The 25853-nt window shown below is 40.5% G+C and overlaps 3 protein-coding genes across 4 annotated transcripts in view; 2 read left to right on the forward strand and 1 right to left on the reverse strand.

Annotated features, from left to right (window-relative positions):
- ercc3 (excision repair cross-complementation group 3) overlaps positions 1–11867 on the reverse strand; it is a 13172-nt gene extending 1305 nt beyond the window's left edge. Inside the window, exons 1-14 of the mRNA XM_037696644.1 lie at positions 11695–11867; positions 10971–11170; positions 10653–10889; positions 10508–10557; positions 10299–10434; positions 9999–10169; positions 9709–9913; positions 8739–9053; positions 7461–7645; positions 6125–6327; positions 5933–6029; positions 950–1067; positions 753–871; positions 492–641 (exon numbers count right to left, since the gene is read on the reverse strand). Coding sequence (XP_037552572.1) covers positions 492–641; positions 753–871; positions 950–1067; positions 5933–6029; positions 6125–6327; positions 7461–7645; positions 8739–9053; positions 9709–9913; positions 9999–10169; positions 10299–10434; positions 10508–10557; positions 10653–10889; positions 10971–11170; positions 11695–11722 — 2214 coding nt within the window. The 5' untranslated portion in view covers positions 11723–11867. The remainder of the gene's footprint in view (positions 1–491; positions 642–752; positions 872–949; positions 1068–5932; positions 6030–6124; positions 6328–7460; positions 7646–8738; positions 9054–9708; positions 9914–9998; positions 10170–10298; positions 10435–10507; positions 10558–10652; positions 10890–10970; positions 11171–11694) is intronic.
- Positions 11868–16462: 4595 nt separating this feature from the next.
- Positions 16463–18208, forward strand: gpalpp1 (GPALPP motifs containing 1). The gene is made up of 7 exons (XM_037696656.1): positions 16463–16626; positions 16767–16875; positions 16951–17034; positions 17137–17374; positions 17480–17644; positions 17727–17828; positions 17919–18208. The coding sequence occupies exons 1-7, from the start codon at positions 16542–16544 to the stop codon at positions 18135–18137; spliced, it is 1002 nt and encodes a 333-aa protein (XP_037552584.1). The 5' UTR covers positions 16463–16541; the 3' UTR covers positions 18138–18208.
- Positions 18209–19288: 1080 nt separating this feature from the next.
- gtf2f2a (general transcription factor IIF, polypeptide 2a) overlaps positions 19289–25853 on the forward strand; it is a 9658-nt gene continuing 3093 nt past the window's right edge. The window contains exons 1-5 of one of the 2 annotated variants that reach the window (XM_037696667.1): positions 19289–19393; positions 20431–20504; positions 20706–20730; positions 21144–21282; positions 24381–24434. In XM_037696667.1, the coding sequence (XP_037552595.1) occupies positions 19328–19393; positions 20431–20504; positions 20706–20730; positions 21144–21282; positions 24381–24434 (358 nt within the window). In that variant the 5' untranslated portion in view covers positions 19289–19327. The remainder of the gene's footprint in view (positions 19394–20430; positions 20505–20705; positions 20731–21143; positions 21283–24380; positions 24435–25853) is intronic. The other variant, XM_037696676.1, reaches the window with a different exon arrangement.

Genomic DNA, 25853 nt, shown 5'->3' on the forward strand with positions numbered 1-25853 from the left:
ACTTGGACCATAGAAACTACACTTGGAACACAGAAACTACACTTGGACCATAGAAACTACTCCTGGACCATAGAAACTACACCTGAACCATAGAACCCACACCTGGACCATAGAACCCACACCTGGACCATAAAACCCACACCTGGACCATAGAACCCACACCTGGACCAGTCATTCTGTGATTGTTGTTTCTTTCCTTTCCTCTCTACCCCCGAACGATCAATATGGCTGCCCATCCTGAGCCTGGTTCTGGTTCTGCTGGAGGTTTCTTTCTGTTTTAAAGGAGTTTTTCCTTCCTACTGTCACCAGTGTGCTGCTCAGGATGGAAGATCTCAGTAAAGTGAAGATTTGACACAATCTGCAGCTATAAATAACTTTACTAATTCTCATTTGATAATGTGTGTGAATGTTTTTGTGCCCTGAGATGACTTTTGTTGTGAGCTCATTAAATAAACTAAATTGAAATTTCATGTTTTGGTGAACGTTCTCACCTGTGGTCGAACGCCGACTTCTCCAGCCACCATCTCCTCTTCAGCATCCAGGTCTGAAGCAGAGAGAACCTTCTGGAGAAGCTGCTGCTGGTCGTCCCTGGTGGAGAACATCAAGTCCTCCTCCTCCATACCTGCTAACTTTGTGATTACCTGTAGGATTTTTTACAACTCTCACTTACTCGTGCCCGTACAGTCAGTAAACTTATAAAAGGTCGGGGGGGGGGGTGTTGTAAGAGAAGCTGTGAGATTATGTGAGCAAACCTTAAAGCTGTATCCTTGGTCCACAAGGAACCTCTGCCTCTTGGTGGAGTACGCCATCTCCTGGGTGTCCTGGGACACCAGAGAGTAGAAATATGCGTTGTACTCCTCTGCCACCATTCCTACAACAGCAGACAAGAGGCGTGAGATCTTCTTGTGCTCATGGAAGTGAGTTTATTTAAATAAAGATGAGACCAAACCTTTCTTTGCTCGCAGGACTCTTCCAAGTCTCTGAGCCTCCTGTCTGCGAGATCCACCATGGGAGGAGATCTGGATCAGAACGTTGGCCTCTGGCAAATCAAAGGAAGTGTCGCCAACCTGTTTACACGTTCAGAAATATACAGTTATTATTTTACTAGTGAGTTTACGCAGATTATGAAAGGTAAACTTGTCTATTTTATTTATTTATTTAATGTTGAGTACTGAAGACGCAGGTCAAGCTGAAGGATGGACTTCAAACTTTACTGTTTTTTTAACATTATGGAGGCACGCATGAGGACAGTCTGGAACTGGAACTGCCTCGAGCATCAGTTTCCGACAGGAACACCAAAAAAATGCATGACAGAGTTAAGACAAGCAGTACTCCGATGTCCCCGGTTGTTGAGAGATTTGAATAGTGAATGTTTGTAGTTTTTGAGATGAGTGTTTTTCTGGACTGGAATTGGACAGAGAATGAAGTAAACCTAAATGTTTTTAGTTTAAGATATTCAAGTGGGTAGAAGTTACACTGCAGAGAAGAACAGAGGGAGGTTATTTTACTGGTTGGAGGCAGCAGAGTGACGGATTCTGGAGAATGGAGTGAGACATTTTATCCACCACCAGGTACAATGGAGGAGCCAAGGGGGTGGCCAATGGGGGCCTTGAACCCCATAGATTAATCTTCGGCCACCCCAGTCATTTGAGGAAACTATACTTTTGAGCAATATAAAAACTAAAAAACTGTTTCCACAAATGACAACAGTCTTACATAATACACTGCTCAAAAAAATAAAGGGAGCACCTAAACAAAACAATGTAACTCCAAATCAGTCACACCTTTGTGGAATCAATGTCACCAGTTAGGTAGTAACACTTATTGTGAATCAATTTCACCTGCTGCTGTGCAAATGGAACACAACAGCTGGAATGAGAGGCAATTAGCAAGACAACCCCTATAAAAGAGTGATTCTGCAGGTGGTGACCACAGGTCATTTCTCTGTTCTCGTGCCTTCTGGTTGAACTTTTAGTTACTTTTCATTTTGTCAGTGCTGTCACACATAGAGGCATCGTGAGGCGTTTTTTACAGCCCACTGAAGTTGCTCGAGTAGTGCAGCTAATCCAAGATGGAACATCAATGTCAGCGGTGGCAAGATTTGCTGTGTCTCTCAGCACAGTGTCCAGAGCATGGAATAGGTACCAGGAGACAGGCCAGTACACCAGGAGACATGGAGGGGGCCGTAGGAGGGCTACAACCCAGCAGCAGGACCGCTACCTCGTTCTTTGTGCAAGGAGGAACTGGAGGTCCACTGCCAGGGCCCTACAAAATGACCTCCAGCAGGCCACTAATGTGCACGTTTCCACTCATACTGTCAGAAACAGACTCCATGAGGGTGGTAAGAGGGCCTGACGTCCACATATAGGGCCTGTGCTTACAGTCCAACACCGTGCAGGACGATTGGCGTTTGCTAGGGAACACCAAAATCGGCAGATTCGCCATTGGCGCCCTGTGCTCTTCACAGATGAAAGCAGGTTCACACTGTGCACATGTGACAGACGTGACAGAGTCTGGAGACACCGCGGAGAACGTTATGCTGCCCGCAACATCCTCCAGCATGACCGGTTTGGTGGTGGGTCAGTCATGGTGTGGGGAGGCATTTCTTTGGATGGCTGCACAGCCCACCATGTGCTAGCCAGAGGTGCCCTGACTGCCATAAGGTCCCGGGTTGAGATCCTCAGACCCATTGTGAGACCATATGCTGGTGCAGTGGGCCCTGGGTTCTTTCTTATGCATGACAATGCTAGGCCTCATGTGGCAACAGTCCCTGCATGATGAGGGAACTGATGTTATGGACTGGCCTGCTAGTTTCCCAGACCTGAATCCAGTTGAGCACATCTGGGACATCATGTTTCGATCAATCCACCAAGGCCACATCGCACCACAGACTGTTCAGGAGCTAACTGATGCTCTAATCCAGGTCTGGGAAGAGATCCCTCAGGAGAACATCCACCGTCTCATCAGGAGCACACCCAGGCGTTGCTGGGAGGTTATACAGGCACGTGGAGGCCACACACACTACCAAGCCTCATTTAGACTTGTCTTGAGGAATATTCACAGACGTTGAATCAGCCTGTCATGTTATTTTCCACTTTAATATTGAGCATGAATCTAAATCCAGATCTCCGTGGTGTAATCATTTTGATTTACATTGATATTTTTTGTTATTTTCTTCTCAATCAATTCCACTGTGCTAATAATAAAGTTTGTCAATGAGAATATTTAATTAATTGAGGTCTAGGATGTGTTATTTTAGTGTTCCATTTAATTTTGTGTTTTTCTATATTCATGTATTACAGTATATATAATATGGTGGCCATCTTGGGTTTTGACCTTGCAACCAAATTTTTGAAGAGAACCTTTCTTACGCTGAAATGTAGCCACACACCAAAGTGGAAGTCGGTCCTTCACTTATTTCCTAGGTTATCGTGCTCACAACTTGGACAGACAGACGGATACCATCCCATACCAATTTATTTATAGAGCACTTAAAACAGCAACAAGGCCAACCAAGTACCGGTAATCACTGATGAACACATTTTGAGACAAAATACTAAAAAATATGTAATTTTACTGTTCTGGTCATCATATAAACAGTTCAGCAGAGCAGAAAGAAGACTAATTAGTTACATTTCGTCTGCTAATTGTTGAGAAACACTTTATTATGTTGGGCTACAAACACATGATGCGTCTCCTGATGACAGAACTGATTATTGCACTTGTTAACTGTATTTAGGATATTAAATCATTTTTACAGCTCAACATTGATGAAACTGAGGGTGCCCCTCGTCGGTTCAAAGGCTCAGAGAGAGAGTGGCCCCTATATTGAAAAGTGATTAATTAAAGCTGCCCCAAGAGGCAAAAAAATCTGTTATATTTTACCCAGATTTTAATTTCAAACCATATATGAATGATGTCAGTAACAGCTTTTTATCATTTAGAAACCATTTTTATGGTGAGGTCAACTCTCTCCTCCGGCAATGCAGAGACTGATTCATGCTTTTACAACCAGTTGACTGCAACGCTCTCCTTTCTGGTTCAATAAATCCGCTCCAGTCGATTCAGAAATCAGCAGCGAGGGTGTTGAGACCAGTGGGAGAGCTCACATTAGTCCTGTTCTAGCTGGCTGCATGTTCCTTTTAGGATTTACTTTAAATTTATTTTGTTGGTCTTTAAGGCCCTCCACGGCTGAGCAGCAAACCATGTCAGAGAGATGGTTTTGGTTTATGAACCAGGACCACCCCTCGGATCATTTGGTTCCTCTTTTGTAGCTGCTCCACGGAGAAGAACAAGAACTTTTGGTGATTCGGCTTTTAGTGGCTACGCACCGAGTGTGTGGAACGGCCTGCTGGAGGATCTGAGAGGAGTCCATAACCAGGAAAATCTTTTAAATGTAGAGTAAAAACTCATCTTTTTGGTTGGGCTTTAACATACAACATGTTACAATCCTTATTTTTGCTATAGAACAAAGACTTGATTGACTGACTGACAACGGTTCTCTGAGTGGAGTCTACATTATGTGGAGTGTTAAACTTTGTACCAAGTCACAGTATTATGTTTGCTTTCCTTCACATTTAACCATTTAAACCAGGGATGTCCAAACGATTTCACAGGTGGGCCAGAACTGTCCAGACGAAAGGACTCGAGGGCCAGAAAAATGTGAATTTAAGAAAATAAAAAAATTAAAAAGCAAGATCCGCCACCTCCCCCATTTTTGAACTCTCAACAACTTGAACAGCATTTTGGAGAAAGGTCAAAAGTTTAGCTTGAATTTTTATAGATCCAGAACATTAGGAGCCTCGTAACCTTGTTTTATTTTAAAAGTTTAATTGATTAGATTTTTGGGTATTGTTTGTTTTCTTGTGCTTGAAACATCCATTTTTGTTTATTTTCAGAGAGAAAAGCCTAAAATGAGTAACTGCTCTTTACAAAGAGGGGGTGGAACTTCAATCACCCATTTGGGCCATGGATGGTTCAAAAGGGTCATCCAAGTTCTGAAAAACAGCTGCAAGTCGCTAAAACAGATTCAAGGAAGGTTTGAAAAGACACTGATAAAGTTGATCAATCGATTATTAAATCATTTGAAATTATTTTCTTTGAAATCACTTGTTGTATTTAGCAAAGTTTTATGAATTATTATCCAATATTCTACTTTTTGGTAGGTCAGTGAAGGTTTGTTGTACGATAAAAGGGATTAATTATAGCTAAATTTTTGTATTGTACCTAATATTGCTCATTTTGAGATTATTTTATTATGTTTTGCTGTTGAACATAAAAATGTAAAGAGTATCACCAGTAAATCTAAAGAAGGTCTACATCTGCAGCAACCTCTTAAGCCTGTGGGTCAGAATTATACCATTCTTTAACTACAGTCGTGGGCCGAACAAAATCAATCCAAGGGCCACAAATGGCCCTCGGGTCACACTTTGGACGCCCCTGATTTAAACAGTTGTGTATTAGCCAGACACGTCCAAACAATGGGAAGAGTGTCTGCCAGCTGGAAGTCTTTCTTCAACTTGGAATATAATGTATAAATAATTGTTTCAGTGTGTTGATGTTTGAAAGGTTTTGCTCACGTTGCTTTAAGGTCATCTGGAGTTGTCTTTGAGGGATCTCGCTCTCCTTGCATGTTTCTTTTTAATACATTTTGTCAAACTTCAATCCTGGACTCCTGAGTGATTATTTCTGAAGAATTTTTCCAACACCTGTCGTTTAAAAACGGTTTTAGCTATCCGACTGTTTTTGGATCTGAACAGCCTTAAAGCACTTTCAGAATATATACAAAAAAAAAAAAAACGTGCTTAGCTGCCAGCTGGATGCATGTGATTAATCAGCAATCCTAAAGAATATTCAAAAGAAATAGCTTTATTTGTTTAGCTTTGTTTTGGGTAATGTTGGTAGTGAGCAGCGTTGTGTTGCAGTGCAGTACCTTGGAGATGAAGATGGTGTTGATCTTGGGGTTGTGTTTGAAATTCTGCAGAATCTGCATCCGTTCTCCCTGGGAGGTAGGACCGTAGATGTAAGGCCTTGTACGGAGAATTAAAAAGAAAAAAAAAAAAAAACAATTATCTGTAAAGGCACAGCGTTGAAATACTAAAAAAGTCTTTTTGTTGAGGTTTACTTGTTGAGGCGGATGGCGTATTCCTTCAAGGCAAACACGTTGTCGGCAAAGACGATGATCTTGTCGTTGCGCCGCTCGTGGAAGCGAATGAGAAACTGGCAGGCCCGGAACTTGTTAGGGTTCATGGTGTAGAGCAGGATGCGCTTTTTGGTCTTAATGGCCACGTATTCTCTGTAAAACTCTGGGGACATCGGACACCACACCTAAAACAAACACATGAGCCGTTTTATTTTTTTTACAATAGAACGTGGCAACTCAACCACTGAAGAAGACTTCATCAGTTAAGCACATGCTAGTAGGAACCAAAACTATTTAAAAATGTAATTCAGCTTAAAAAAAAAATTCTAGTTGTCAAGGTACGAAGAGGTCCGGTTCAGTGGGCTCTGGATTCCATCTCTGCTCTTTGCAGATGATGAGGTCCTGTTGGCGTCATCGTGCTGTGACCTCCAGCTCTCACGGAGCGGTTCGTAGTAGAGTGTGAAGCAGCTGGGACGAGGATCAGAACCTTCAAATCTGAGGTCATGGTCCTCAGTCAGAAAAAAAAGGGGGGGGGGGGTCTCTCTTCGGGTTGGGGTGAGGTTCTGCCTAAAGTGGAGGAGTTCAAGTATCTCAGAGTTGTGTTCTCAGTGTGGGAATAATGGAGCAAGTGATCAACAGACAGATCGTTACAGTGTCTGCAGTATTGTGGATTCTGTTCCAGTCCGTTGTGGTGAAGAGTGAGCTGTAAGGCAAGGAAAACTCTGTTAACCGGTCAGTCTAGAGCTGCTGCTCCACATCCAGAGGAGCCAGTTGAGGCAGTTCAGACATGGTGAGGATGGACCCTGGAAGCCTCCATAGGGAGGTGTTCCAGGCATGTCCAACTGGGAGGAGAGCCCAGGAAAGACCCAGGACACACCAGAGAGACTGTCTCTAGCTGGTCTGGAAACAACACGGAGTCGTCCCAGAAGAGCTGGTAGAGGACACTGTGGAGAGAGAGGTCTGGACCTCCCTGTTCAAGCTGCTGTCCCTATGACACAGAACCAGTGGAAGATAATGGATGGATGGCATTTTATTGTTGTTAAACCAGTAAAGACAATCTAATGTGCCTTTGATCAATTTCAGAGTTGGTTTACATGCACCTTCTGCAAAGAAATCCCTTGTTTTATGAGTTATCCCCACATCTTTCATACTCAAACTCTTTAATTTCTACACATCAACTAAAAAAACTCCGGCTAGAAAAGAGCTCAATGTCCATTAAAACAGAAGGATTTCACTGAAACAAGCGCACAAGGCCAGTTCATTTATAAAACACGTTGTTTAGGTCATTCTGTTCATTTCCTGGTGTTGCCTGGCTTACCTCAGCACACTGGACTTTGGCAATATAACCGTTGTTCTGCAGCTCCATCCAGTTGGCTTCATACAGCTTGGGCCCAATCAGGAAGTTAAGGTCCACAATCTTGTCGTCTTCCCTGACCAGTGTAGCCGTGAGGCCCAGTTTGCAGTGAGCCTGGACAATGGTGAGGACACGGCGGAACATCTTTGCTGCAGAAAAAAAAAACGAGAGAAATTGCATTTCCTGAGAAAAGAATGCTTGTTGCTCAATAAAAAGGTTTGTAAACTCAATCATCCAGGTAGATGACAACAAAAACATTTAAGTAGTGTCACTTGGACCAGTTTCTTTAAGTGAGAAATGCTTCGTCCCCTATCCAGATGACTTCCTCAGTCAACGGCCTGCCAACCAGATCTGTCCAATAGGTAGCCTTCACTGCTGTGTTTCAAGTCAACTTCCAGTGGAATGAAACACAGCAGTGAAGGCTACCTACTGTATGGGACTGATCTGGTTGGCAGGCTGTTAACTGAGGAAGTCCTCTGGATGGGGGACGAAACGTTTCTCACTTAAAGAAACTGGTCCAGATGACACGACTTAACCATTTTTGTTGTTGCTCAATGATTTGTCTGAAAGCTGCTGAAAGAAAGTTTACTTGAAATACAATGGCTAAAAAGTAGAAAGGAGCTGGAAAAAGCGCAAAAGAGCTGAAATTATATATTTTTTTTAAAGTAGCTGAAAGACGCTGAAGTGAGCAGAAAAAGAAGCTGAAAGGAGTGTAAAAAGCCGGCATTAGCAGAAAAAAAGACAACAGGAAGGAACAGAAAAACTTAAATTACAAGTCAGAAGCTTAACAGGGTACAAAACAGTTATAATTAGTAGAAAGATGTCTCAAAGTAGCTGAAGATACCATAAAGAGGCTTTAAAAAAAAGAACCAGAACAACAGCTGAAATGAGCAGTAAAAGGTTTTTAACAGCACAAAAAGTTTGAGGGATGTGAAGAGAGCTCCATTCATGTTCAATGAGAAAAAAGTAGCTGAAAAAGCTAAATATTTCAAAAGTAAAAATTGCACAAATTCCAAAAGTCACAGCAGGGCTGTCCTGAATGAGCCGAATGTTTTGATGTATGAAATGTTGAAACAGAACAAAAATTGCAGAATGAGTTATGTGCCGAAAAACGGACCTAAATAGAGAGAATAATTTAGAAACATCACCGTCTCATTTAGGTCCACGTCCCGCTGCATCAAAATAGTCCTAAAATGTAGCAAAACTACATTTCATGTTTTGGTTTGTCTGCTAAGAGCTCACCGGGGATGGTGTGCACCTCATCCAGGATCATAAGTCCCCACTCCTGGCTCCGCATCCACTCCATGACCTTCTCGGCCTCCCAGGACCGCTTGGTGGTGTGACCCAGCATGGAGTAGGTGCTGATGGCCACCGAGCAGCCGATGGGTTTGTCCTTGGCGTCAGAGGTGAAGCGGCAGATCTGAGAGTCGTCGATGGTGGACCACATCTTGAACTGGGCCTTCCACTGCTCCACGGACACGGAGGAGTTACCCAACACCAGGCAGCGCTTGCGCACCGTGCACGCTGCCGTCACGCCAACCAGAGACTTCCCAGCTCCTGCAGGTCAGAGATGAGAAATCAGTTCTTTACACACAAGCTGAATGAAACCAACCCTTTTTACTTTACTGTTCTACCAACAGCTGACTCAGCTCATTCAGGAGACGGGCGCAACAAGTTTCAACTTTTGAAACTTTTATACTATTCAATATATTTAACTTTGTTTAAAATCCAATTCCCTGTTAAAACACATGGAGATCCATTCAGCTCCTTCAAAGACATTGTTCTTTACGGAATCTGCTTCAGCAACTTTCAGTTTCTAGCTTGTCTTTTGCATTTAACTAGCCCTTTTCTATTTTAGCTATTAGCTGATGTTTTGCTATTTTTAGCTTTAAGATAGCTTTCTGCTATTTTGTTTTTTAGCAAGCCATTTGCAATATTAAGCTTTTAGCTAGATTTTAGTTACTTTGACTTTTAGCTAGGGTTTTGCTACTTTTGGGGTTAAACTTTCATATTGCTTCCTAAAGCTTTTAGCTACAGTTTTGCTCATTTTAAATTTTAGCTAGTATTTAACTTATTTTAGCTTTTAGCTAGTACTCTACTTCTTTAAGCATTTAAGTTTCAGCTTCCTCAGCTTCATTCGGCGCTCAGTGCCGATGTTGAATTTGGAAAGAAGTGTAAATTCTTGTTTTAAACTCTAAACCAGTTTTCTTACCGCATGGCAGCACAATGACTCCCGATCGAGCGCGCCCATTTCCAAACATCTTGCGGAGACTCTTCTCTTGGTACGGTCGCAGCACGGCGGTGGGCTTCAGGTCGATGTTGATGTCTGGGTTCACAGAGTCGTTTCGAAAGTCGTACTCTGCGAGGAGGGGGTACTCCAGCTGAATGCAACGCTTCTGGAGCTCTTCGATCATCTCCTGCAGCAAACAGAAGCACAGAAAGTAAGCTGAAAAACTCAAAACGTGCATTTTGTGGGACGTGTACAAAAAATAAAAGTGGTACCTGGCGAATTTCAAAGGACACGGTCTGAGTCTCCTCCTCTTCCTCTTCGTCTTTATCCATCTGTTCATAGTAGCTGAAGATGTCCTCAGGGACCTGCTGGTTTGAAGGTTGTCCATCACCAGGCTGCTGTGTGGTGGAAGGACCTCCTTTTTCTTGGACAGATTTGGAGATCTGCCAGAAAACACAAAAGCTGTTACACTTTGGCACAAGCTAAATATAATTTAAATACATTTTTGTAAAAAAAATAATAAAAACAATCTATGTATCTATCTATGTATAAAAAAAAGATGATTATCATACTGCAGATTTGCTGTGAAGAACTTCAGTAATAAGCTCAGTGTCCGCTCCGTCTGCACCTCGTAGACGACACTCTCGGATCACATTGTCCTGCAGAAGGCGCTGGATCACATCGGGGAAGGAACTCTCAACAAAATACCTACGAGTGGCGAGAAGGAACAGGTCAGAATAAACGTGCAATTACAAAGAAAACACTTTGTGAGAATGAGTACCTGTTGTGCTTGAGCACAAGCTTGACTTTCCCATAGCTCACAGTGCAAAGCTGAGAAAGAGGCAAAACAATAAAATACAGTGAATAAATACAAACAATGTAGTAGGAAAGTTTAAAATAACAACCATGTTTGTTCTCAGTCTGACCTTAATAAACTGGATGATTCCATCAGGAACAGACGTCTTGCTGAGCTTCTGTAGGTACTCTATAATATCAGAAGTCTGTAACCCCACACTGACGGCTGCGTACAGCGAATATGCGGTCAGCTTGTACTCGTGGACATGATTTGGCCTGCACACGGGCTCTGCGATAGCCACTAAAAAGTCCTGGGCGTATTTATACACTGGTGAAAATGCTTCCAAAAAGATGTGTCCATCTGGAGCCTGGAGAGGAACAAGAAGAGGAAAATAACTTAAGAAAATAATTACATTATATCTGCAAAGAGGAAAATCAGCACATCTTACCACCCAGAGCGGGCGTGAGGAGTGGTCGTTCTTCAGCTGCATCTCAGAGCGGTAGTCTTTGGCTCCGTACTCGTCGCGTTTAGTCTCCGACTCGTCCACTTGCTTCCCTGCAGCAGCCGGCACGGCCTCCTGGGACTCATTACCGATCGTCTCTTCTTCATCGTCTTCGTCTTCGTAGTACCTTTTCTTGGACTTCCTCTCTGCAGACCGACAAATACACGAATGAGCTGGACAGCTTTATCAAAAACAGACAAAATGTTCTAAAAAAAAATTTGTTCTTTGTTTTGATTTAAAACATGTTTGATTTTATTATTCCTTAAACATATTGATTACATAGCAGAACAAATGCTGATTACTGAACCACAGATAAATTAAAATATGCCTCTGATCTTGATGCTTTGTACTTTTACTCTATTTGTCTTCAGTGTTGTCCAAACAAAGTTAAACCCTGATCATCTGTGTGCCTCTCATACATCAAGTGTACTGAGTGCTGAGAGAAATTAGCATCCACATCTTTCCTCTTAATGTCTCGCTATAAATTAACTTAAGCGTGTGCTATTTAGCTTCTGTAGTTTCACTAAAAGGTATAACATTAACAAAACATGAAATAATTAGAGGTTAAGTTGAAATACACTAAGAATAAAACTAAAATCAGGCGTTAACAGTCTTAGTTAACAGTCTTTAAGCTAGCAAACAAGATTAAAACAAAACATTAACAACCTACCTCGATCTCCTTTATCTTTTTTACCCATTTTAAAAACGTTTAAACGGGAAGAGCGGAAAAGTAATGTCCTACATGTATTTACTTGTTGTTTACAGTGTTAAAATGTCGCAAAGACTGAGTAATTAGAAGCTACATTATTGTGACACAACATGCGAGAGAGCCGAAGCTAGCGCTGGAGTACTTCCGGTCTAAATTTTCAAAATAAAGTCAGGTTTGAGGAAAAGCACATTTTGTTAGCTCCACTGGTTTCTTCTGCCCTGGCCCTCAAGGAACACCATCCTGCATGTTTCCCTGCTCCAACACACCTGATTCAGTGGTTTAATTACTTCCTCAAGTTTAGCAGAATTCTATCACCCATTCATTCATATCAGTAAATGGACTACAATCTGTGTCTTCATTTACCCGTTCTTACAGCACGGTGCTGCTGAGTGGTTAGAGCAGTCGTCCTCCAATGCAAGAGTTGTGGGTTCGAATCCACCAGCAGTCACATGTCGAAGTGTCTCAGGGCAAGACACTGAACCCCTTGATGCCTCCGATGTGTGTCCCATCGGTGTATGAATGTGATAAAGCTCTGATTAGTCTCTGTAGAATGATTTGTTCGATTAGCTTTGTAGAGCTCTAGTAGAGTGCTGTATGAATGAGTAAAGGAGGACACAGATTGTAGTGTAAAGCGCTTTGAGCATCTCGATAAGATAGAAAGGTGTTATATAAGTACAGTCCATTACAGCACTCTACCAAATCTCTACAAAGCTAATTGAACAAATCATTCTAAAGAGACTAATCAGTGCTTTAGATCACATTCATACACTGATGGGACACACATCGGAGGCAATGAGGGATTCAGTGTTTTGCCTGTGACTGTTGGTGGATTCGAACCCCCAACTCTTGCATTGGAGGACGACTGCTCTAACCACAGCCGCCATCAGGTGTGTCAAAGCAGGGAAACAACTAAAACATGCAGGATAGTGTTCCTCAAGATAGAACCACTGCTCTATTGTACAATTATTAGACAGTGCTGCTCATCAATTTCCTTTAAAATAATCACATTTATTTTTGCCCTGATTTAGAGACTTGTTGAGTCCACATTGCCAACATTTTACCTAATCCTGGCTTGTATGGCAGTGACGGTATTTTCTTGAATATCCACAATAAAAGTTTTCACTGTTACGTGTAAACTTATCTATTACATGTTCTTTCCTCGGCAATCCTTTTAGAATCAGAATAAGCTTGATTATCGTTGCACCATGATACAACGAGAACATGTACGTACAATCGTGCGGAAGATGGGCGGAGTGCACGAAGCTGCTACCATAAAAGCGCGGCCTTTCTTACTCTTGTTCAGAATAATATTTTTGCTTAGATGAGAAAAGGGAATAAAAACATGAGGAGAGACGGTATAAAAAAAAAGATCTCTCACACCGTGTCCTAGACAGGGCACGATTTGAGGCATCAAAAAAACCTACCACAGCATATCCTGATGCACAGCAAACCTACCACAGCATAGCACATAAATAGACTTTATACATATAGGCCGGTGAAGACATTGAATTTTAAGGGAAGGTCGTAGCATAGTCCAGAGCCCCCCCTCTCAGCCATTGTCCGGAAAAGAGATGTTATTTATCATCAGCTCGGTTAAGGTTCTGTCACATGTCCACGGCCTTGGGGAAGGAAGGGGAGAGGAGCACCGGGAGACACGTCTGACTTCACCGGAGTACAGAAAGAGAGGGAAAAAAAGGCATAATCTGCTGACATATATAAATAAAAATAATCATTATATAAAGGATTATCTCAGACCAAAAAATTAAAATTCTAGGTATACCTGTGCATTAATCTTCTTTTTTCTTTCAGCTGCTCCCTTGTTCAGGGATCGCCACGGTGAACTAAGTCGCACGAAGACTTAGTGATTGTTTTTACACCGGATGCCCTTCCTGACGCAACCACAGACCACTGAGCTACCACAGCCCTCTGTGTGGAGCAGAACTGCCATCTGGGGTGCCCAGGGTGGCGGATGGTGTGGGTTGGGGGCCTTGCTCGGGGGCCCAGGGTGGGGCAGGTGAGGGCAGGTGTTGGTGTTTCACCTTTCCCACCCACATTTTGAAGTTGTTGGTTTGGGGAGGTGAACCGGCGACCTTCCGATCACAGGCCCACCTTCTCTAGCCTCTGCACCACCACTCCCCTCTCTCCTATATATATACCTGTTCATTAATAATTCAACTGAATTTTCATTTTCCTCCACCCTCTAATAAGGTATCAAATAGAATAGAATAGAATAGAATAGAATAGAATAGAAACAGCCTTTATTGTCCCACGGATGGAAAATTCAAGTGTAACAGCAACAACAGCAGCAACAGATCAAAAGATTTCACACAAAAGTTCCTAAATGTTAATAAACAATACAATATATAAATAAATAAGATAAACAATATCAATAATAATGTTCATTATGCGTTTGAACATTGATAACGACAGACTATTGACAATCCAGTTTTCATTTCAATTTAATTCAATTCAAAAATACTTTATTAATCCCAGAGGGAAATTATTTGTTGTTGTAACTCGTTATCTTCATTTCATTAAGAGATGTTATAGATGCTGATGCTGTAAACAGGAAGGATCTCTTGTAAAGGTCCATCCCACAGTGGATCCTAAGAAACTGGCTGCAGATGCCGTCCGATCCGTCCTCCCAGACTCGGCAGAGTTATATTATAGGCAGAGTGTGTGTTTTAGCAGAGGTCAGCATGTATTTAACACTTATTGAGTGTATATACTGTAATATATTGTCTCAGTCTATTTTATGTTTGTTCAGATATTCTATCAAATTTCCATGTGAATCAAATTAAGTCAACTCTCATTCTTAAGTGTGTAAAAGTGTGATTTTACTGAACAAAATTCTCACCTAGTGCACGTAGATCGTAAACTCCACAACATGCTCAGAATGTGTAAAATTATTTTAGGGGCCAGTATTTATTTCTGTCTTTTTAATGATAATACGGTTCCGGTATTTTAATTTTCTGTAATCATCCAGAGGACACTGCATTGCTAAAGTTTGCTATTTTGTTTTTTACTATGTCAAATAAATATAATCTGAATTTGAATTTTGTCTCCAGTTTCTACGTAAAACAGTTTGTACTTGGTTAGCTTGCATAACGTAATTTATCTTTAAAACCTTCATACATCTCCTACATGTCTCTGCGTGAGTGCAGCTACAGCGTGCGCTCTCAGGACATTATTACCTGCAGTGTCCTCTCAGTGAGAACTGAACTAGGCAAAAGAGCCTTCTCCTACTCCACTCCTGTATCCTGGAATATTTTACAAAAAGATCTTACGCTCTCGATCTTGACCTCCAAGTGGCTTCAAACAGCTGCTTTTTTTTCCCAAAACTTTATTTGCAAATTAACAGTTTACAAAACAAGGTTCATATAAAAAAGGACAAATTATTATACATGTCAATCAAAACATATAAACACAAGGAACTGAACACAGAAAAATAAATAAACAAAATAAATAATGCTAGGGGGGCTTATGGTTCTACAAATACATTCATTGCAATGAATATTGTTAATGCATAGTTTTGTGCATTTTTTTAAATCAGTCTTTAATTATCCAAATATAATTGTAAAAGACATCAAAGCTTGGTTTCCTTCCAGAGTATTTTCTACAATGAATGTGATATTTTGCAGTAATAGTAGAAGGTTTATAAGGTAGTCAGAGTTGTTTTTATACATACGTTTTTTTAAAAAGGCCAACCAACACATGCTAACACAGAAGCGCAAAATGTGCTTCAATTTTATTGTGAATAAAGTAGTTTCTGCCAAAATAAATTAACAAAAGGACGGTGCCGAGAAAGGTGGAGAACAGTTTTCAGGACATCCATCACAAAACCCACAGTTAATGTCAATTTATTTCTTGAATCTAGTTTTGATATAAGACTTAGCGGGATAGATTTTATACATGATTTTGTAGATTTCTTTAATCTTCTTTGTAATCAAATATTTGTTTGGAAGAAGCCAGAACTTTTCCCATGGTATCCCCTCAACAAACCTATTCCAATGTGGAACAGCTGGTTGTGCTGTAATGTTCTTCTGAAATACGGCTCGTATATGTTTGTTATTATTTACAGGATGACCGGAACAACAAATCCAGTTGTTTTTGTATTGAACGTTTTTTGAATTTATCATGTCCTGGATGACTGAGAACCTTCACCAGCGTAAGAATATGAGAGTCAATCCTCTGATGGCCTTTAAAAAGCATACATACACCAGATGGGATGGCTCCAAAGACCTTTGCATAGTCTCCAGGACAGCTGCTCTGTTCATGACAAAAACCAACACAGACATGTTTCTATTTTTAGTATTCTACATCACCTTACAACCTAGCTGTTGTTTTTTTTTAATACAATTTTCTTTCATTTATTCTTTTCAATTTATATGCTTTCTTTTATGATTGTCTACTCTTGTCTCTATTGTCATCATTCTTTGTTAAAATCAGGTCTCTCTTGTAGATGAGTCCCCGAGGCTCAGTGGGATTAACCTGTATAAATAAAGGTTGAATGAATGAATAAAACAAAGAAGGTATTTATGATTTTTAATTGAACAAGTACTTTATTGAATAGCAAAGTAACACCTAATAAAATACCAAATAGTACCAAAATGTTTAAACAAAAGTCTAATTTCTATATTAAGATAACTCACTCGTCTTTTCCTCCCGTGCTTTTATTTTGTTCGCGCATGCGCATAGAGCGTCGCTCTGCAACTGTTACTTCCTAGGTGAAAGGTCATACGGAAAGGGCTACTTGTTTTGTTTTTTTAAATCCTCGAGATACGGGACTGATTATTTTTTTAATAAATATGTCATCTGATAAATTAATTGGACCCGCTTTACCCCCGACGTTCGGAAAGGAGAGCTCTGAAAGCGACGAAAGTGACGAAGATTGTAAGAAAACGGTGTTTCAGCTAATAACATAGACATAATACGTATTAATGTCTATGCTAATAACTGCTAAACTTCACACAATTCTAGCAGAGTTTGTTTCGTTACATTTGGGTTAACTGGTTTTATTTTTAACCCAATAGTCGCTGGTCCTGCTTTACCTCCCGATTATAAGCGGGAAGAACCGTCGAGCTCCTCGGATGAAAGCGAGCCGGAGGTGGCGTCCAAACGAGCCAGGACTGGAGGAGCAGAGTGGGTTCACGGCGGTTCGAACTGGTAAATAGATTCAAGTAAACAGTCAAAACTTTAATATTCTTTCCCCAGCAGGGTGGACACAGGTGATGATGATGATGGTTTCTTTGGACCAGCCCTGCCACCAGGATTTAAAAAGCAGCAGAGTTCACCAAAAAGGTGAGCTGAAATGCCCTATAATTCCCAGCGAACGTAAAAATACACAATTTTGAGTTAGGTGAGAATAAGATAATGAAATTTAAGTTTGTTGTTTTCCCGCAGGCCACCTGTGCTGGGACCAGCTTTGCCCCCTGGGTTTTCCCAAGCACACAGCGATGATGAAGATGACGTTCTTCCAGGACCTGCGCTGCCCCCAGGGTACCAGGCAGAGCCCTCCAGTACTGAGGAGGAGGAGGAGGATGTGATTGGACCCATGCCAGCTAAAGGACCTGTTGAAGACTCTGTGGCTCTTGACTTTGAGCGCCGAGCACAAAGGATGAAAGAGAAACTGACAAAAGAGGTTAGTCCTCTATTTTTCTGGAAGTTTTTCTAACTGTACATTTTTTCCATTTAAAAACCTCCCGATTTAAAAAAAATAACAATTTTCTATTCTTTCTGTGAACAGGATGCTCCTGAGGTGGTGACTAGAGAAACGTGGATGACGGAGCTCCCACCAGAGCTGCAGCACATTGGCTTAGGAGCTCGAACTTTTAAGAAAAGGTCGGGTCCAGAGAAGAATGATCGCTCCGTGTGGACGGATACTCCAGCAGACAGAGAGCGAAAGGCCAGGGTACCTAAAAATAATACCTTGCCTCTTATCAAGCTACTTATTGCTTGTATCTGTATGTCATGTGTTTGTTCTTTACCTAAAGGAACGCCTTGAAGGCAAGAAGACTGGGGAGGCAAAGAAAGAGGAAGTCCCACAAGTTTCTCCGAGGGAGTTTGAAATGGCAGAGAAAGTGTCTAAATATAATGTAAATAGTTCTACCGTATTATGCTGAAATGTCTCTTAAGTATTCACATCAAAGTCAGAACTGACGTTTACTTTCTCTCTACATTTTCAGGAATCTAAACGAGCTGAGTCCCTGATCAGCATGCACACAAAGAAGATGAAGGAAAAAGCAAAGGAGAAAGCTGACGAACCGGTGGAGAGGCGGCCGTTTGATCGTGACGCAGACCTGCAGGTGAATCGATTTGATGAGGCCCAGAAACAGCGGCTGTTGAAGAAGTCTCAGGAACTGAACACACGGTTCTCCCACAGCAAGGACCGAATGTTCCTGTAACCTTTGGCCTAAAGGGTTTCTATACTAAGAACTGTTTCTACAGATACATTTTTTTTTGTCTGGGACATAAACAAGGCTGGACTAAAGTACATGAAAAAAAAGATTTATTTCTTGTAGTTCTATACAAGAGATGAGGTTTTTTTGTTGTTGTTGTTTTTTTAAGATTGAACTATGTAAATTAGATTAATGGCTTAACAACTGCTATATTTAGTGTCCTTTTATAATAATTTTGCCACATTAGAGTTGTTTCTCTTTTTGCTCTACCTAACTGTTTTATATTACAGGATGAAAGTCATATTTTGATGCAACAAAGTGCTGTGAGTGGCAGGTCCTGTTTGTTTTAGTCATAATAAGAAATTACAAGCTATGTGTAATCTCTAATTATGAATATTTGGCGTTAGGTCAGGGCTAATTTGGTAAATTCTGCACAACATAATATATTTTTTTGTGTAAAGCATTTTGGAAAAACACGCCATCAAAGTTAAACCTGACCTGTTTTGTTTTTAGCACAATTATATTTAAATTTCTGTGTCAAAATAAACAACTGCAGCTACATGACATTGCCTAAACCTGTCTATCGTTTAATAAATAGGGTGCCAAAACTTTTTTGTTATGGTATTTTGTGAACTGTGTATAAATTACTTCACTACTTGTTTAATTATTTGTGCAGATTGCTGTAAAAAATAACCCAAATGTGCATTCTCCATTAATACAGGCAATTTTGCATGTTTCTAGTAAAGTTTTTTTTTTGCCTTTGGATTTAGTATTTTTAAGCTATTTTAAAATATTATTGTTATTTCTGTAGACATTAGAGATAAAAGCACGCACTGTAAAAAACAACAACATCGATAAATAGAATCATCGTAGCAGATTAATAAACGTCTGAAATAGAAATTCAGTAGGCAACGTGAACACAAAACTCGTGAGCCACCGTACTTTCTGTGCGCAGGAGTTAGGTAAACAGGATTTTAAAACCAGAAGAAAAGAGGTGGGTTTCCCTAGTGATCATTTGGTATGATAAAAAAAAAGTCTAAAGAAACGTAATAGTTATTTATTTATTTTTAATCGATGCATAAAATATGTTAATCCCGTGACGAATGCGAAAAACAGTTTGAGCCAAGAGGCTCGTCGTACTTTTTGCGCACGCGTATTGCAGCAGTTGAATCGATGAAAGGTTAGCGTTTGAAAACATGTCGGAGAAGGGAGAGATGGATTTAACTGGTGCCAAGCAGAACACAGGTGTGTGGCTTGTCAAGGTACGTTTATGCCAAGTTTTACTTTATATTTTAATTGAGTTGTAGTTTTGGTGATTTGTTTAAACATAGCCGAAGGCTAAGTGGTTGCTAGCTTAGCATATGTGCGAATCAGCCATTCGAACTACTGTACTAACTGTAACTGAGACCGCGGGAGTGTAACACCGTAAGTAAATGATCATATAAAAATAACTGACAAAAACATCATAGTACGATTATAAAGTTTGGTTTAGACCTTTGGCTTTGTGTGCTTTTAACAGTTTATTGAGGCAGAGTAGCAACATTTAGGGCTAACTGCTACAAAATAACGTTTAAAAAACGTAGATCAAAACATAATATTTCAGTTCAATATAAATCAAGTACAGTTACATATAAGAAATGTATTTATTTAATGCGAACATGTGCGAACTTAAATTCATGCTTGTATTTTGATAGCTATGGTAGAAATGTGTTTGCATAAACATGCATTTTTATTGACTTATTTGTTATTTTGATTATTATTATTATTATTTTGTACAGTTAATATCATTAAGACTGGACATTTTCTTTAGGGAAATTTGTTTCTAACAACAGTTTAGTTACAACATATTTAATTCACAGTTCAGATAACATGAAGTGTCAAAAACAGAACAAAATACTAAAACTAAAATAATTTTTCTCTCTACTTGCTTAAAGTTCATATTGACCAAGATATAATGTAGTCGTTTGGTCAGATTTTAATACGTATTTATTTGAGTATATATTAATAGAGCTTTAACTATTTGTTTTTTCATATATGAACTGGTAAGGAGTTGAATAATCAGTGACAACTATTATAAATTATGTAAACATTCAATACAAAAACACTTTACATTCTTGCTGATTAAATACAGATTTATTTATTTTTACTATATATTACATAGATTTAACTCCCCTTGTACATTTATACCCAACAAAACATCATAAATAACTTCTCTGCTGAGATTTTGATTAAAAGCAAATGTGTGATTCATCGATTTGAGATATTATCTTTTATAAAACAGTTTTGCTTTTACTTACAGGTGCCAAAATACCTCTCTCAACAATGGGCGAAAGCAGCTGGCAGAGGCGAGGTCGGGAAACTCCGAATCTGCAAGTATGTGAATTAAACATGTCTGCAAAGTAGCAGAAACCTATATTTACAACAACTATAGTATTATTTGGATGAAAGTATTCAAATGTTGCATATATTGTTGCAATAATGGACATTACTAAAACATTTCAAATGATTAAAAAAAAAAACTGCTTTACTTGCCATATTAGTAAAATTCATTTTTTTTGTTTTTATCTTTTAAAGAAAAGGAAACCAAGGAAAACCAGAGGTAAGAAACTGCAGATTGTTAAAGCCAAACTCTTACTCAGCATTTTCTGTTTGACAATCAAGTATAAAAATGGATAAACTCAAAAATCCTAATGTTTTAATGAGTATAAATTATATTTTCATGTTTGATTTTGCTCTATAGTAAGAGTAGCTGACAGAACATACAGGGGAATACATTTGATAACAGACCTATTAGAGTCAACATAAGATCCTTTTTGTTGCTGTGGATGCAGTGTACGCCGCAGTACACAGTCAATACTGTAATCATGAACTAATCCATAATAAATACTAATTTCAAGTCAAACCAAATTACATCTTTGATTGAACTTCAAGGTAAATAATAGAACAAGAGTACTAAGTGCATTTTATTTTTGTTGTTCAAAAATAAAATGCACTTCACCGTTCTTTCTCCAGGTTTCTTTCACTTTAAATGAAGAGCTAACTGTGATCGAAGGTTTAGAAGATAAGGCTGTGTCGGCTCCCCGCGATCATCCCTTTACCATGCAGTCTGTGGGGGGTCAGATGTTGGCGGTCTTCACAGAAGCTTCATCTGGTAAGTTTTCTATACCCAGCTGGAGGATCATGTCGGCGGCATCGTGAGACTTTTGTTAATGTTCGCTGAATACTCTCACTTTGGTCCGTAGCTTCTGTGTGATGAGATGCTGGAAGAACCTGTTCTGCATTCTGTGCAGCTTGCTTTATTCCTGTTCAGTATTTCTATTGTCATCATCGTCGTGCGTGTAAATACACTTTTCATTCAGTCTGAATATGTCCTGACGTAGCACCCCAGTTCTGAAAAAGTTGGGACTTGGCGTAAAATGTAAATATAAACCAAATGCAAAGATTTACAAATCTCCATCCATCCATTATCTTTACCCGCTTCTTCCATTTTGGGTCACGGGGATTGCCGGTGCCCATGTCCAGCAATCACTGTGCAAGGGGCGGGGTACACCCTGGACAGGAAGTCCATCACAGGGACACATAGAGACAAACAAGACAAACAACCATTCACTCTCTCACTCACACCTAGCGACAATTTAGTTACCAATCAGCCTAACTTATGTTTTTGGTCTGTGTGAGGAAACCGGAGTACCCAGAGAAAACCCTCGCACGGAGAGAACATGTAAACTCCACCCAGAAAGGCACCCGGACCGGGATTTGAACTGGGGACCTGCTCTACCAACTGAGCCACCATGCCACCCTATATGGGAACATAGTAAACAAAAACAATGTTTAACTACCATTTTAAAGAAAAACTGTTATATTTTGATGGCAACAAATCTCAAAAAGTTGTTCCAGCTCCATGTTTCCCTTTATGAAGCATCTCCAGGACCCGAAGAGACCAGTTGTCCCATCCTGGTCTGATGGAGGATTCTAGCTATTCAACAGTCCTGGATCTTCTTTGCTGCATTTGTTTCATGACCTTGTTCTAAAACCTGTAGATATATCTCTATACTGATGGAGTCTTTCCAGATGTGTAAGCTGCCCATTCTAGTGGCGCTACAAACAGAGGCAGGCCTTTGAACTGTGTGCTGATGCCAAGCTGGATGGTCCAAGCATGGAGGTCCAAGGTTTCAAAACAGAATTTCACATTTGGATCCATCTGACCAAAGAACAGTTCTGGACTTCACCTCGGTCCATTTGAAATGAACTCAGGTCCAGAGAAGACGGCAGTGGCTCTGGATGATGTTCACATGTGGCTTATTCTTTGCCTGTTAGAGCTTTAAGGAGCATTTGTGGATGGACTATAATCTGTTGATAATTGATTTTCTTTTTCCCCCTCATGGCTTCTCCCCTCCCATGCTAGCTCGCACAAAGACTTGGCAACTGTTTTACACCAAATGCCCTTGAACTAATGCAACCACTAACCTTCGAGCTACTGCAACCCACATCAAGTAAGGCGGTAGTAGGCGTAGTAGTAGGATACACTGCAAGTAAGGCGTATCTGGACGGTCAAATCTGATTGGACAATAAAAAAACAAGGTGTTACTGGAACAATAACAAAAAAAATCCGGTTTGGTTGTTGAATAATGTGAAAATAGTTAAAATCAATTCATAAATACAAAAATAAATAAATTAATAACGTAACCAGAACAGTAATAATAATTAAACTGGCTTTGGGACAAAGGATGTTGCTTTTAACTTCACATTTTCTTGTTCAACCTTTTAAAGCCGTCACTGCAGATGAGTGATCGTCAGTTTCTGTAAGATTTCTGGAGCAGGTATTTCTGCTTACTGGTTAACTTCCTCAGCTGTCTCTGATTTTAAGGGTCAATGTTTCAGCTCAGCTCCTTTCATAGATCTGGTCTCATAGAAGAGCACTTCTAAGCAGTACATTTTGTTTTTAGCTTTTGTTTTGGGCTGTTCTCTCACAGGACTCATGATCTTTAATTGAGACCAGACTTTTTGACAAAGGGGAGCAGGTTTTGATTCAGATGCTTCATATTTCATTTTACCCAGACCACACTCAAGCCAACCTATGTCAGGTGCAGCCTACAAACCAAGAACAAAATAAATCTTGTTGTGTTTGACAGCAGATACAACACTGTTTCTTAGAAACCTTCTGTTTTAAAAAAAGAACTGACATAACTTGCCTAAAGAGCCAGAAAATACAGCTAGCCAATCAGTGTTTGTCCTCTACAAACACCTATGGTCCAGAAACGCCCATTTTTGGTCTGCAGAGAACCTCTTCTCACCCACATGATGGAGCAGGGGGCTGCCTTCTAGGGTGCCTGGGGGAAGAGATGGGGCTTAAGGGCCTTGAGGGTGGGGGCAGATTTGAACACACCCACATTTTTTGATGTAACGGTCAGGATTCAAACTGCAATCTTCCAATCACTAGCTCGACTTCTCTAAGCTCTGCGCCACCACTCCCGTTAATCTATCAAAAATTAAATATGGGCTTAAACAATTTTAAAATCATTGCATTTTGGTTTTATTAACGTTTTATACAACATTCCATCTTTTTGGGGGATTGTACATAACAAATGTTCTGTACCTTGTGGACAAGTCAATGTATAGTTTGTCCTTTTTCTCTCTGATTGTCTTCCAGTTTTTTGTTGTTGGTTTACTTTTGAATTCTAATCATTGTTGACTGAGTGTATTTTCTGTCATGTTGAGGAATAACGGCGTGGATGAGTCAACACAAATCACTGCTGAATTTGGAGTCGATTTATTTCTGCATGGTTTCTTTGGTTTGGATTTCATTTTCTTTGTCCTCAGAATGTTGATGTTTGGTTTTATTTGCTTCTGGTGCTGGTGGACTTGTGCTGCGGTGCTTACCAGTACTTTCAGATAGTGTCTCTGTGCTTTAGGGCTGCACAGTTAAAATCTTATACTTGTACTAAATATTTCTAGGAATAAATGAACAGGGAGCCGTTTTTTAGCTCCTTTATGTCATATGTGGTCAACAAAAACTATATTGCATTGGCTTTTTAAAAATCCAGTTAATTAATCATTTGTGCAGCCCAGTCGTGCATGTCTGTGTGGGTCTGGGGGATTCGTGCTCTTCCAGTTTGCTTTGCTCTTGTGCACGCTTGTGTGTGCCATGACGCTGTGTGATTTAACATCTCCGTCAGGGGCTAAACCCTGCGTGTGACTCTTCATCCCCGTGTGTTTTCACGTTTACCATCCATCCCTTCCTCCCTGTAGGCCAGTCAGAAGAAAGATCTGATGGCAGCAGCTCAGGTTCGGGGACGGGTCCAGGTGAGTCCTCCACTTTACGAGAAAGAGACAAAGTTGCGTCTTATTTCTGCCGGCAAACATTGTTTGTTGCACTACAAAAAAACAACAAAAAAACAAACATTAGCTCATTGGTAGATACGGTGCTGTACTTAAAACAGATTTAGTCTTTTGGTCTTATCTTTGTTGTGCACTTCATGTGGACTTCTCTGTGGAGGAACTGGGTTGAAACAGGTCTTGATCAGAACAGGACCTGCTCCTGGTGATGGTTGTAGAATTTCTTGGTAAAATTTCAGGAAAGACATCTGATCTGATCTTTTGCCATATGTGAACTGATTACGGTCTTTCACACCAGTAGGTCTCAACAGGTGAGGTGTGGTACTCACCTGTCTATCACCACCATCACTAACATAGGGGCACCACAGGGATGTGTACTCTCACCATATCTTTTTATTCTGTACACCAGTGAGCTACACTGTATGGACTACTCTGTAAAGCTTGTGAAATACACTGATGAAACCACTATCCTGGGCTTCATCACCAACAGTGAGGAGACATCCAACAGGAACTGTGTTCCAGAGCTGATCATGTGGTGTATAGACAATTACTTGGAGTTTAACACCAGCTACACAGCTAAGATGATCTTTGACATCTGGAAACCACATCCACACCCTCCCCTCATCATTAACAGCACTGTTGTAAATGAGGTTGACTCTGTTGTATCCCTGGGCATCTCCATCACCAAGGACCTGAAATAGGTAGAATTCTCCAGCAAGGTGGTTAAGAATTCTTGCAGAGGGATGTTTGGATTTCAAGGTGCTTCAAAAGCTAAACATCACTTATGTGCATGCCCAGTTCTTCAGAGCCACCCACCACCATTCCTGACCACCTTCATTTCAGAGTTTTTCTCTGGCTCCACTGTCCACAATAAACATCAGCTTTATTGTACCATCATGCTGAGCAGTAAACTGACTGGAAAACACCAGCAGCTGCTGAAGGATCTGCACAGTGCCCGAGTCACGAGGCGGACAGGACCCAAGTCACCCAGAACATCTTTTTTTTAACTGCCCTCTAGCCAGAAGATAAGAAGATAGGTAAAGAGGTGAAGAAGAGAGTCCAGGCAGGATGGAGTGGATGGAGAAAAGTTTCAAGAGTAATGTGTGACAAGAGTGGTAGCAATGGTCAAAGGAAGAGTTACAAGACAGTTGTAAGACCAGCTATGTTGTATGGTCTGGAGACATGGACAAAAATACAGGAGACCGAACTGAAAGTGGCAGAAATGAAGATGTTGAGGTTCTTCTTAGGAGTGACAAGGATGGATAAGATTAGGAATGAGATCATCAGAGGTACAGCACAGGTTGAACAACTGGGAACAGTTAGAGAGGCCAGACTGAGATGGTTTGGACATGTCCAGAGGAGGGACAGTGGTTTGGACATGTCCAG

Source organism: Nematolebias whitei, chromosome 2, assembly GCF_014905685.2.
Source record: "Nematolebias whitei isolate Nwh7 chromosome 2, NemWhi1, whole genome shotgun sequence".
NCBI lineage: Eukaryota > Metazoa > Chordata > Actinopteri > Cyprinodontiformes > Rivulidae > Nematolebias > Nematolebias whitei.